Consider the following 11,665-nt stretch of genomic DNA (forward strand, 5'->3'; position numbering starts at 1 on the left):
GGAAAGCTGCAATCTTTCTCTATCTCACATGTCAGGAAAAGATAACTTAATCAGAATGTAGAAGTGTGTTTTATTTTGGGGTTGGGGCGGAGGCTGATTCAGTCAACAGAAACAATATTCTCGTATTTATCTCTAGGCCTGAAGCCCCTCAATATGAAGATGCCAACGAACCATGGGAGAGTCTAACGGAACGGGCGCTTTAAAGGGTAGGGAGGCAACCTTACAACCGCCATATACAGCAAGGCTATGGATGCTCTTCGAAACTTTATGACTCTGAATAAATCTTGCGCATTTTTACTCCCCTTTCTAAACTCTAAAATGAAAATTCGTTTACATATTTAATTCAAATATCAGATATTCCAATGGAAACCAGGTTCTACTAAGTGTCTGTAGGCAACTCGTGTCACCCAAATATTAATAAGCCAATATAGAACATGTAGCGTGCATATGTATCATCAAAGGACGCTCATCTCTTCCGAACATTATGAAACGGATGAATAGGCGGTTTTAGTGTAGATAATATTATGCTCAGACTTCATAAGCTTCTACATAAAACCATGAACGTAAACAAGTTTATGAGCAGTCAAGCAAATTTTAATGGGTATACCTCACTGTTTCGAAAATAAGATTTCTTCAAAACTCACTGATTAAAAGCTGGCTCAGTTTTATTACCCGTACGTACAGGGGACTTGAATCCACTTTATCATTGCAAATAAAGGCGAAGCTACATCTTTAGGCGCGATGCGATGGTCCTTGTTTTGATAAAAATTTACAGCTTATTAATTTTTCCCCTTAGCTTAAATTGAACTGGTATAAACATAGAATATAAGAAGGCAAACGTAATAACAGCTAGGCTCGTGGATGCATCTATATAAGAAGCAAGGCTACTTCATAAGGAACGTCCCGATAAGAATATATTCATTACTCTTATTTGCTGCTTGTTGTTGTATATGTGTTATAGATACGTCCGAACGCTGTCTCCGGGACAGTTAATGATGACAATGTTTATTTCATCTGAGCTATGTTGACTTACTGGTGAGAAATTCTATTGAAGCACAAAGATTCCTCTATCAAAAAAAATCAACGAAAATGTATTAATTTGCAAGAAAATACGAATCTTTCTTTCGTCACAATGTATTTATATAGGAGCAGCGGTGGGCTCTATAAATAACCAGGAATTTTACATAAAAGAGTCAGTCATTGATCAAAGTTAGAATCCAAAGAGTGACTATTCAGATGGTATCGTATATGTCAGCAAAACTGCTCAGTCTGAACGGTGCGCTGTGCCAAAGCTTTCAAGAGCAGTTGCATATGGCGCGTTGTCGAGGGCAATAGTTTGGCTGGATGCCTCAGTTTACGATGACCCATGCATTAGCACATGGGTTGAATCCTAAAGTCTTTTTGATATCCGTATCAGGCTAGCAGTCCATTCCAGGTAGCTTTGTACAGGGCCTGGAATGGACGACTATTAGATGGCCTCCAGAGTGCTCATGTAATACATGATCATAGTAATTCAATATGCGAAACACAGTTCGTTGCAACAAAAGTCGTTCTTAGTAAAAATTATCTCATTATTTTATCGCTCAGATTATTTATCAGTTCTATATAGGTTCGATCAGCGGTCCTAAATAGTTCTATATTTTAAGCTTTCGTCGTACAGAAAGTTATCATTTACATGTACTCTTGTTCGAATGTTCTCAAAGAAGCAGATCGAAAAGAAATGGTTCACTCAGGAACGAGAACAGCATATTCTCCGTCAACCTAATGCTGGCGTGGGCCCGCTGAGGCCGGGAAGCTTCTGCGACCTGCTGTCCGGTTCGGCGCGGTAGCACCAGCAAGCTTCATGGTTTGCAGAAAAGGAACACCGATTGCATGGCAGTGGCGGTCGCGATAACCATTACAACAAAACGACCAACCTACATTTATTAAGGGATACAGGCATCATAGATCCACATCTCTGACCTATGACGCCTGACCAGCTATTAATGAATATATAGCAGCTCTTATTGGAGGCTAAAAGCAGAGAATCAAATGTAAATTGAAAATATTTAATAAAAAAAGGCCTACGTTACTATTATTTATGCGTAGACATGGGATTTGTAGATTGGGATTGCTATGTCCGACCATTTGTCACTCGACGTCACGAACCCATTTATGCTATGCCTGCTAGTACTATTCTGTGGATTCGATAATCTCTATTGCTCAACAATAGAATCCCTGCTACTTTCGGCAGAATATATATTTCGTGGTGGCTATTTTCCTTGGTCTTTCTCTAGTGTTTTCCTTCAAATTGATACCTCACACAGATATCAGCAAACACAGAGAACTGTCTTTGGTGACATCCTACGAAACGATTTGTTTTTCTTAGTAAGGTTTTCTCTCGTTTTTACATAAATGAATAATTTCAAAACAGCTGCTACCGCTATATATAGCATGTTTATTATTTTATTTTTATTACATATTTTACGACCCAAACCGCGAAGCCTTTGAATACCATCCATTTAGTGGCAGTATCGTTTTTTGTGATCTCGTCCATTCCTTTTCTTCACTTGTTGCCAACGACACGTAACTTGCGCGTAAAAAATTCTGTCTCTGAATTAAATAATAAGAGAGAAATAATAGATCGATCATGCGTTATGTTTATGTAGTTTATAATTATATTTATTAGGTTAGAGTGTAAAAGGAAATGGACTCGGTCATCGAGCCTGTAATTATTCCCCGTCATCCCCAGTGGCCATGAGTATAATGTATAGCTACCAATGAAGGCTGGGATCGTGCCAATGAGATTAGATACTGGTCCTGGTTTCTCTTACATTGCCACTGTATTCTAAATAACTTAATTTTTACAGACAAACTTTTCTTTAGTCTTAAAATAAAGACTAGTAAATGATTATAGGCAAAATGCAAGTTAAACCTAATGCATCGCTTAGCTTAGGACGGGGCTGACCGCTAGCCCGGCCGCTTCGCCCCTAGATTGAGGGAGGCACTGAAGTTCACGAACGAATTCCAATTCTAGGTACTTCTCTCCGTCATTACCAGATCAGAGTTCTAAACACTAAGATGTTCTATACCCTTTATAGCCTTCACCTGCTTATATAAGGCAGTATTGATCTACTCAAAATTAAAACACATTTGTAAATGCTGTTTTTTTTTTTTTCGCCTAGCGAATAGATGTATTTTTTTCCCATTTTATATACACCAGTATTTCATTTTACATGATTTATAATATCACCACTATTTCTCGATCTAGCTTCAATGGTATATATTTAGATATAATAGTTAGCATTGCTGTTATTCTCGTTTGAGTATGTCTTCTTTTAACTTCCTTGGCCCAGCATAGGCATGACTATTATCCGTTAGTTCCTCTGCTTCCTGAGCTTGGTGTCTCGCTTTCACGGACCTGGCAAGACCGTCTAGGACCCTTTGGATGTCATCCATCACGATAGTTAACTTCTGTATTTTCACGCTGTATTCTTGACCTGCACAATTGATTTTTCTTGACTTTTCAATATATGTATATTTTGACACCGTCGTACTAATGGACAGTTGAGCTATTTACAAAAACATGTGTTGGCTGTGCTGAGATGGATATTTATATGTATATATAGTGTACATACATTAACATACTATATTTCCGTATTTATCCGAACGTGGCGCCGGGCCATTCGGAAATAAATAGTTAGCCGAAGTCACTGAGGAGGGGGGAGGGGTCTTCTGTGCATATGCCATGTGCACTGCAAAGGTACGTAGGCCTTTTTGGCTGAACCAGTTTTAGTAGTAGATACCTGTAACGCATTTTTGCTGTTTTGCGTGAGGAGCTCTAGGCTGTACCTTATCAATATAAGCATATGTGAAACAACTACTAACAGAAGCCAAAATTTGGTCTTTCATAAGAGCTAATTATAATTTGCCTATTTGAAACAAGAATGCTGCTGCCGATACGATATCTTCTATCTGTAAAGGTGGTTGGTAATGGCGTATTAGTGCTACCTTTACATAAGGTCTGCTGGAGTTATATCGAAACAGAGAGGAAGAAATGCCCAGTTTGGCGGGCCTATTTTACGTAGTGTATGCGTCACCGAACTAGTAACTAATTCTAAGTATGTCCAGCAAGCAGGGCTTATGTACATAATTTAGTTGAAAGCTGAATTCAAGTATCTAATCACAATAAACTTGATGGTTTATAACTTTACGCTGGATTCGAGTTCACGGCTTGGTGAGTATTGGTGTTTAGTGACAGTGATGTCTCCTGCAAATCCTCGTCGATGTTCATCAGATCGCATTATCCAACGTTTGTCAGTGTATTTCTTCTGCTTCTTGCCATAACACCATTATACGGCAGAATATAGGGATGTGTGGGCTAACGGCTGTAATCTTCTTACATTAGGTTATTTTATTTGGACCTTTAAAGCGGATCTGACAGTGGCGGCAGTGTTAGCGAGAAATAGGACGTGGTATATGGAAATGAAGAGAGGACCAAGTATTCAAGTGTGCGCGGAACAAAATCTGCAACTTTGAGAAAAAAAGACTTAGATCCGAGGAGATTTTCTTATACTTCCCATTAATTGTGCTGCAAAGGAAATGTGTATGTTACCTGCTACACTTCTGTTTATAAGAACTTTCCTATACGAATTAGAAAATAGAGTATAGTTTAATAAAATTTGAAATTTAGCTGGTGTCCATGCGTTAGTACGGTAGGCTTTCATTGGACAACGGTTAGTTGCCTGGAATGACGGTAACGTAGCGCATGCCGACTGTGACGCACAAAAAAATTCTTAACGTTCCACGTTATCTTGTTGGACAGTTTAATATTATCTGTTTTCTATCCAAACTAAACATGTCTTAAAGCCAATTTTCGGATCCAACGTTCGTAAGAGCTCTTTCCAAGCTCCGATGCCACGTACGCCGACTTCATTGTTGTCAAAATCCTGAGTACAGTTCGAATTATTATCTCTGAGCGCCGTGTTTAGGTTTGTTTGTAAATTAACCCCATTAAATTAACCTAATGCAAACTCAGTTAGCAACTACACAAGATTATTAAGCGTTCATTAACTAGCTTCTACTGATTGAACTCGTAGCGTAACTCTGATCGTCCGCTTGGCAACGTTTTCATAAGTCACGACCTTGCACCCTGAAATAGCTATTTCTATCGTTCAGAATTCAGGTTGACACAATATGGTCGTACTGTTCACCAGACGACCCTATATTACTCCTGGATTGGGTGAAGGACACAATCAAAGCTCATTTTAACGCATAGTACAACTGTGTGTTATATAATAGCATTATCCATCATCATCATTATATCGTTACTACGTCATATCCCTATTCTAATATTGTTAAAGATGGCGCAGCTTCGATGTCCCGACGTTTTTGTAAGTTGTGTGATTTACGTGTCTTGTACGGTTCTTGAGGTGCTCTATACACATTTACATTTATAGATTCTCTCCCTAAAGGGTAATAATAATAATGCTTAGCATAACAACAGTTTAGAAAATCAGTAATCGCCAATACACATAGATAAACAGTGTTATCAGCTACATGTGAAGCTCTCGCATGGCCAATCTTTTTTTCCCTGAGTAAGAGGGGGTTATCTATCTTTCTGCTTCTATTATTCAGTAAGAAGCAGGCTAGATGGCACTAGGACGTGAAACTTCAAAAACAGAAGCACCATTAGTGTACGTAGTCTCAGTTCAGCTTATTTTAAACTGAATCTATCTATCTCTAGTATATAGAATGCAGCATCAATTAAGGTCCACCCAAGGTCGATTAATGTTTTGCTTGCCGAGCAGGAGAAACGGTCAATCGAGGGTCCCCGTATCATGGAGTATAGGTATAGGATATTCTTTTCTATATGACTAGATATAGAGACGGATATAGAATCCGCATGCAAGTTAGAAGCGTCACACCAATGGCGCATAGGACCAGCTATAGGCAGATATTGACCGTCTTCGTTACGTTCTCAACTAACGACGTATCGTTCAGGTTATTCTCTTGCTGAGCCGAAAATAGACCGTTGCAAATACGGCTAGCTTGGACAAATTTAACGGTTTATGTATTCCACAGTGACGATTTTGACGGCTCGGACCCTCTGGCTGTACCTAAGGTTCACTTTACCTACTGATCGAGCGTATTTGGCGACACTGGAAATTTTTAGCCGGCCTCACTGTGAATTTCCTTCTCCTATTAGAAATATATACGCTCAACGTAGCAAGCTATTTGTGCGGAGGCATTGAATTGGTACGCCGCAATCGAAATTGCAATGGCATAACTGTTTTAGCCTGTACCATTCTTTCAGACAATAGAAGTCACAATTCGTCGAATTCTCACCTCGTTTGAAGCTATTCATCTATATACGCATAGGTTTATAGGACTCAGCCTGAATGATGGCTAAGCGGTAGCAGCGTCGCATCAGAACTAACGACACCCTAAACAAAACTGTTCGCCTGAATTTGTTTCACCAGGAGAAGATGTCCATGTCATAGTAATACAGCAAAATCGTAAAAATGGCGCTCGCTTGGCGCAATAACCAATAAGCGAAAGAGCTTCCACATCCTTGTCCAAATCATCTTTGATTCCATACGATTCAATTAAGACAGGAAGAGAATAGTGGCTGGAATAAACACATTATTGGCGTCCACGAAAAAAGCGGGCCTTTTACGGAGTTATTCTTCTTTCGAGGACGACATGACAATCTGTCCTTGCATGCGTATGTATGCGCATAAAAACAACATAAATATGTGCTCAACAGCGTAGCTTTTATCGTTGATACAAACCTTGGTTTCATTTTTATTTTCGTCATTGACAAGCACAAACGACTTGCGTTTGTTCAACCCGTTGCTCTATCTTCACTCCACCATGTTCATTTCAATAAGATATTTACAGTTCACAGTCTGTATATCTAATCTGTCTAACCCTAGTTTGATCATATGTTTATCACTATTTACTGAATAAGGGAGTGACCTCATGTATCAATGAACGATGTTTTTCCTTGTGATATAGTCGTTCTAGAGGTTATTTATATATTCTTCTTGGCTTCATTTCGTACACCGATGTTGTACGCTGAATTATCTTCACAATTGTTATTACAGGTAAGTATGAGTTTGAGTTAAAGTTCTATTAGTAGACAATAACGAAAGATTATTATCGTTTGTAGGTCACAAAAATACCCGGTCGTTCTATCTGGTTCACTGCCTCCCCATATTAGTGGTTCAGTATTCAGCTTCATTAAGCATGCAACAGCCGTCCTTGAATCGTATGTATCGGCGCTATTAAGGTACATTCACTCTGAGCAAAGAAACATTTATAGCCTACCTGGTAGATCGGTTACACTAATTATATTAAACGTACCTACCATTTGCTTTATTTTCTATAATAACCAAGATAATGACACAGGTGTATATGTCTTTTCGCCATCGTGAGAACAATGAAACAAAAAAGCACCACCTGTCTAGTTAAGATCACGACAGTGATCTAAATCCCTGAACTGTTTTGCTCTGATGTATTTTGAAGTATGATGCGAGGATGGGACGAAGTTGTGTAGATATGACGTAGCTCCGCCATAACGCATATATATGTTATAGAACCATAAGTGTTTTTAAGAACAATTGTGCTTAAAACAAACTTTACTCTATATGTAATGGATATCTTATTTGGCACTTCGGGTACTTTTAAGTGTTCATTTTAGCTATAAGGACTCTGCTGTTACCGTACCTAACCTTTGAAGGGTTCACGTCTCGGTCGTCACGATCACTTGTGGGTTTCCGTTCGTCTTGTTATTGGCTAGTGCAATGAGCCGTTCTCGATTCGTTGCATCCTTCATTTTAGTCTTGCTCTCCTTGTTCTTGGTGGTGTCCTTGGTCTCTGGGATTTGAATTATTGTCGGGGCAACGTCAACTGTCAACAGACCATTTGCATCCGTGAGCGGTCTGCGTACTACGCTATCGCTCTTTTCGGGTAGAAGGTCGCTGTTGGCCACGGTAACAGGAGTCCCACGATTGTTAAGTTTATTACTGCCACTTCGATCTGAAGTAAACAGCCGATTGAGAGGATGTCATACTAAATCGATTTTACGAAGTTCTGCATACATCGATCATTTTGGCTCATATAAGCCACCGCTATCAGTTCTTGATTTGTCTCAAATATGGGAATGTTTATACACCGTAGAATATGTCAGTTGATAAGATCAGTTTGTAAATTCGAATAAACAACGTTACAGCGATTGGTGTAAGTTTCTGTTAGATAATTTTTGCTAATATGTTCCAAGAAAGTGTCGAAAATGTGTTTAAAAGAACCTACCTAGTATGGTACTATTCGTTGGTGAGTAACTTCTACAGCTACCGGTAAAATTGTTTCGCCCCATCGTCGAACACCTAGTAGATGCGTTCCGCGTCAAGCCGCTAGCCTGATGACTACTATTGTAGAAGTTCGTCGTAAACGTCTGTTCCTCTCCATGACAAGCGAACAACCCGCAACAACAATGTGTGCAACAACGTAAAAACGTGTCTCGCATCGCCTGACGAAACTTCAAAGACAAAACCTAAGAAAGCAGTGAAAAGACAAGTTAGATTCTTCTATCAAATGCAGGATGCATTTGCTAAGATAGTATTAGCATATCCGCACATAACCTTATGCCTGCTTAGCCTCTTCTGTAAACTAAAAGCATTCGAATAGATTTCCTCTTTCTCTAGGTCAAGTATCTATAATTTCCAAGTTGAGATCTACACTGAAGCTCAACTGATACTACAGTTGCTACAGCGGGACCGCAGTGAATAGCCGGGCCCGGTTTACTTTCAACATATGTTTCGTTTGCAGGCTGACACAACGTCTAAGCATCCCGTGCGCGTTGAGAGCCCTAACTTCGAATTTGAACGAGCCCGCCAGCTTAACGTAAGCTAGTATCTCAATATAGTGTTCAAAATGCTATTAGAGTCGAAAAAAATTACTGTGCAGGCAGGCGCAAAACTGTACAGCACGGTGAACGGACAGAATATGGAGTCCAAGGCTAATACGAAGCATGGAGAAATGAATTTTAAATCTCATAAAAATCAAAATAAACGTAATTTAAGTTAAGCTGAAGAGAAGATGGATACTAAAGGTTTTTTATATCATGCCTCTGACGGAAGAATCGAGCTATTAGTACTACGAACGGTAAGTTCATTCCTAAGCTTGGACGATTACGTTTGATCGACAACAAAAACAGGAATCTAACGAATAGGCCAGCATCGAAAGAGGTCCAAAAGGCACGATCAATTGGTGGAAACAGCAAATGGAGTCCGCTTGATTGAGCGCCTGTCAGTCACCATAAGGTTAATCAGGATAGTGACACAGCCCGAGAGAATTATGTATAAAGGAAATGGGAATTGTATACCGATCGAATTCAAGATTCATTCACCAGGAGAATTCAAGAGGCGATAAGAGGTTTTTTCGACGAAGAATAGCGTTCTTCATCGCCGTAAGGTGACGAAGGTCCACATACATAGCTATAATGTAGGTATAATGGGTATGGCAATAGAGTATGAGTTTATACAGTGCCTATAGATTCACAAAATACAGAATAATAATTGGAAAGGTGTCATATTATCAAGCACCTATCGGGCGATTGCTTATATGAACTTCATGATCACGTAAGAACGCCAGATAGCTCTGTGTAAGTTCCGCAAGCACTGCCAATGGGTCTGCTCATCTATCTTGGTAATATAATATATAGCGCCCATTTCAATGAGAATGATATACGTCTGCGTTATAGAAATATGCATGCGTAACACATCTGCCGAAAGAGTTCGATTCTGCTACACAGATAATACGCCTATCATATTATCTACCACCTATGAGCGCTATGAGTAAATAAACAGATAGACGGTTTTTACATTTACATCCGTTTATTTGTTGCATACTTTTACCAACAGAACTGCGGAGAGCCTATAAAAGTCCAAATTTACCTAGATATTCTTATCTAGGTAAATTCACTGAGGCCGATTCCTGGCTAGGCTGCTAATCGGGGCAAATCTTTGATATTATACCTAAGGCCGGGCATTTCCGGGGTCTTAAATAGGTAGACTAAATTAAAATAGATTCCGAGATCTTAAACATATTCTGAGCACGTAAATAATCACTTACAGTTTTAAATATATAAAAAAGAAAGAAGCTAACTAAATATAAAGGTCATACGACTGACAGCATGTCAAAAACTATCCTCTACACCTCATCATACAAACCATACCTTATCAAAAGGCATTTATGTAGTAAAAGCATAAAAGTGCTGCACTCGTATCTATCGTATTGCACCCAATAATCTGTGGTTCGCATCAATTAAGGACTATTGCGGCACCTTAATAAAAAGGAAAAGCCGGAGAGTTAATTTAATCTATATCTAAGGAAGAAACCTAAGAACAGGGCTCTATTCTAAGGAACCATAGAGAGAACATCTGATATTTAGAGTATTCGGGATAGAAAAGTTGTCTTGAAATCACTGAAAAATGAGTAGAGAGTTAGGAAAAGTTTACGGTCTGGGTCTGGGTCTGGGTCTTGACGCAGCTTATGCTATTTACTTTATTACATATTTAAGAAGGTGAAGGTGCATATTTAAAAAGGTAAAAGGTGTTAGCGATGTTCGAAACGTTAAAGAATTGGTTAATAAGGCAGCCCGAAAAAGTTAGAGCGAAAAGACCAAGTGACAAATTATATGAAGCTGCCAGAAGCTGCTGATGAACATGAAGAACGTAAGGAAGAATCGAAGACGCGGAGCCAAACTCGTGAATGATACGTCTAAGTTTTTAATACTTTAAGCTGCTTAATTTCGCAGTTAGTTGTTCTCGTTACTTTGTGGAAAATGCCAAGATTGCATCATTTACGGACGGACTGTGCAACTAGAGTAGGCGTATCTACCTGATAATAAAGTTATTGTAATTTGCTAGATAACGAAATATAATTCTGGTTGTGGATACCTTCTTGAAGAGCGAAGATAGTCTGCTGCGCGCGAAAAGAAGCGACGCGCGCTCGCCTTTTCTCACAGGTAATTTGTCGAAACTTTACAAGACTTTTCCAAAGCCAAGAGCTCGCTAGTAAGCCTGCTAAAAATTATAGCGACTTTGAAATTAGGTAGCCTTTCGAATATTTTATTTGGGTAACACAGAACCACTATTAATCGCGTCTTAATTTTTGGTTATCCAAAGGACACATAATATTGACGATGTACTATCAAACGACCTTTCAAACCAGAAAGACTCGATCTCAAAGAACTGAGACGCACCAACCGTAGTCGATGGTCCGTTTGCCCATATCTAGCGTACTTAATTTTCTTAGCGGTTCTTTTAAATCAAGCGTACGGGACAATTATTGCATAACACTCATTGCTGACTGCAGTTACCATGTTCCTGCAGTTATACGAAAATAGTTATATAAATGGATTTGTATCGTACCTGATATAAGATTGGATTGACCGTAGCGCTGAGATAGTAGGATATGCCCGAAACGTGGTGAATGATCACGTAAACAGTTAGCAACTAAAAAAGGAAAAGATAAAAATATAACAGTCTCTTAGGAGATTAAAGGAAAATGTGACGCAAGGTGTTTAACTACGTACCACTATCGCGTTATTACCAAGACTTATAAACAATCCCGTGTAAAATGGTACCAAATGTATTACGATCCGACTAAAGAGTAACAT

At 39.1% G+C, this 11,665-nt stretch overlaps 1 protein-coding gene across 2 annotated transcripts in view; it reads right to left on the reverse strand.

Annotated features, from left to right (window-relative positions):
- Window positions 1-3,121: 3,121 nt before the first annotated feature.
- LOC111269471 (pyrokinin-1 receptor) overlaps window positions 3,122-11,665 on the reverse strand; it is a 36,431-nt gene continuing 27,887 nt past the window's right edge. Inside the window, exons 4-7 of one of the 2 annotated variants that reach the window (XM_022849092.2) lie at window positions 11,418-11,501; window positions 8,296-8,536; window positions 7,711-8,022; window positions 3,122-3,785 (exon numbers count right to left, since the gene is read on the reverse strand). In XM_022849092.2, the coding sequence (XP_022704827.1) occupies window positions 7,727-8,022; window positions 8,296-8,536; window positions 11,418-11,501 (621 nt within the window). In that variant the 3' untranslated portion in view covers window positions 3,122-3,785; window positions 7,711-7,726. Of the gene's footprint in view, window positions 3,786-6,734; window positions 8,023-8,295; window positions 8,537-11,417; window positions 11,502-11,665 lie in introns of those variants that run through there. The other variant, XM_022849091.2, reaches the window with a different exon arrangement.

Source organism: Varroa jacobsoni, unplaced genomic scaffold, assembly GCF_002532875.2.
Source record: "Varroa jacobsoni isolate VJ856 unplaced genomic scaffold, vjacob_1.0 scaffold_1388, whole genome shotgun sequence".
In the NCBI taxonomy this organism is placed as follows: domain Eukaryota; kingdom Metazoa; phylum Arthropoda; class Arachnida; order Mesostigmata; family Varroidae; genus Varroa; species Varroa jacobsoni.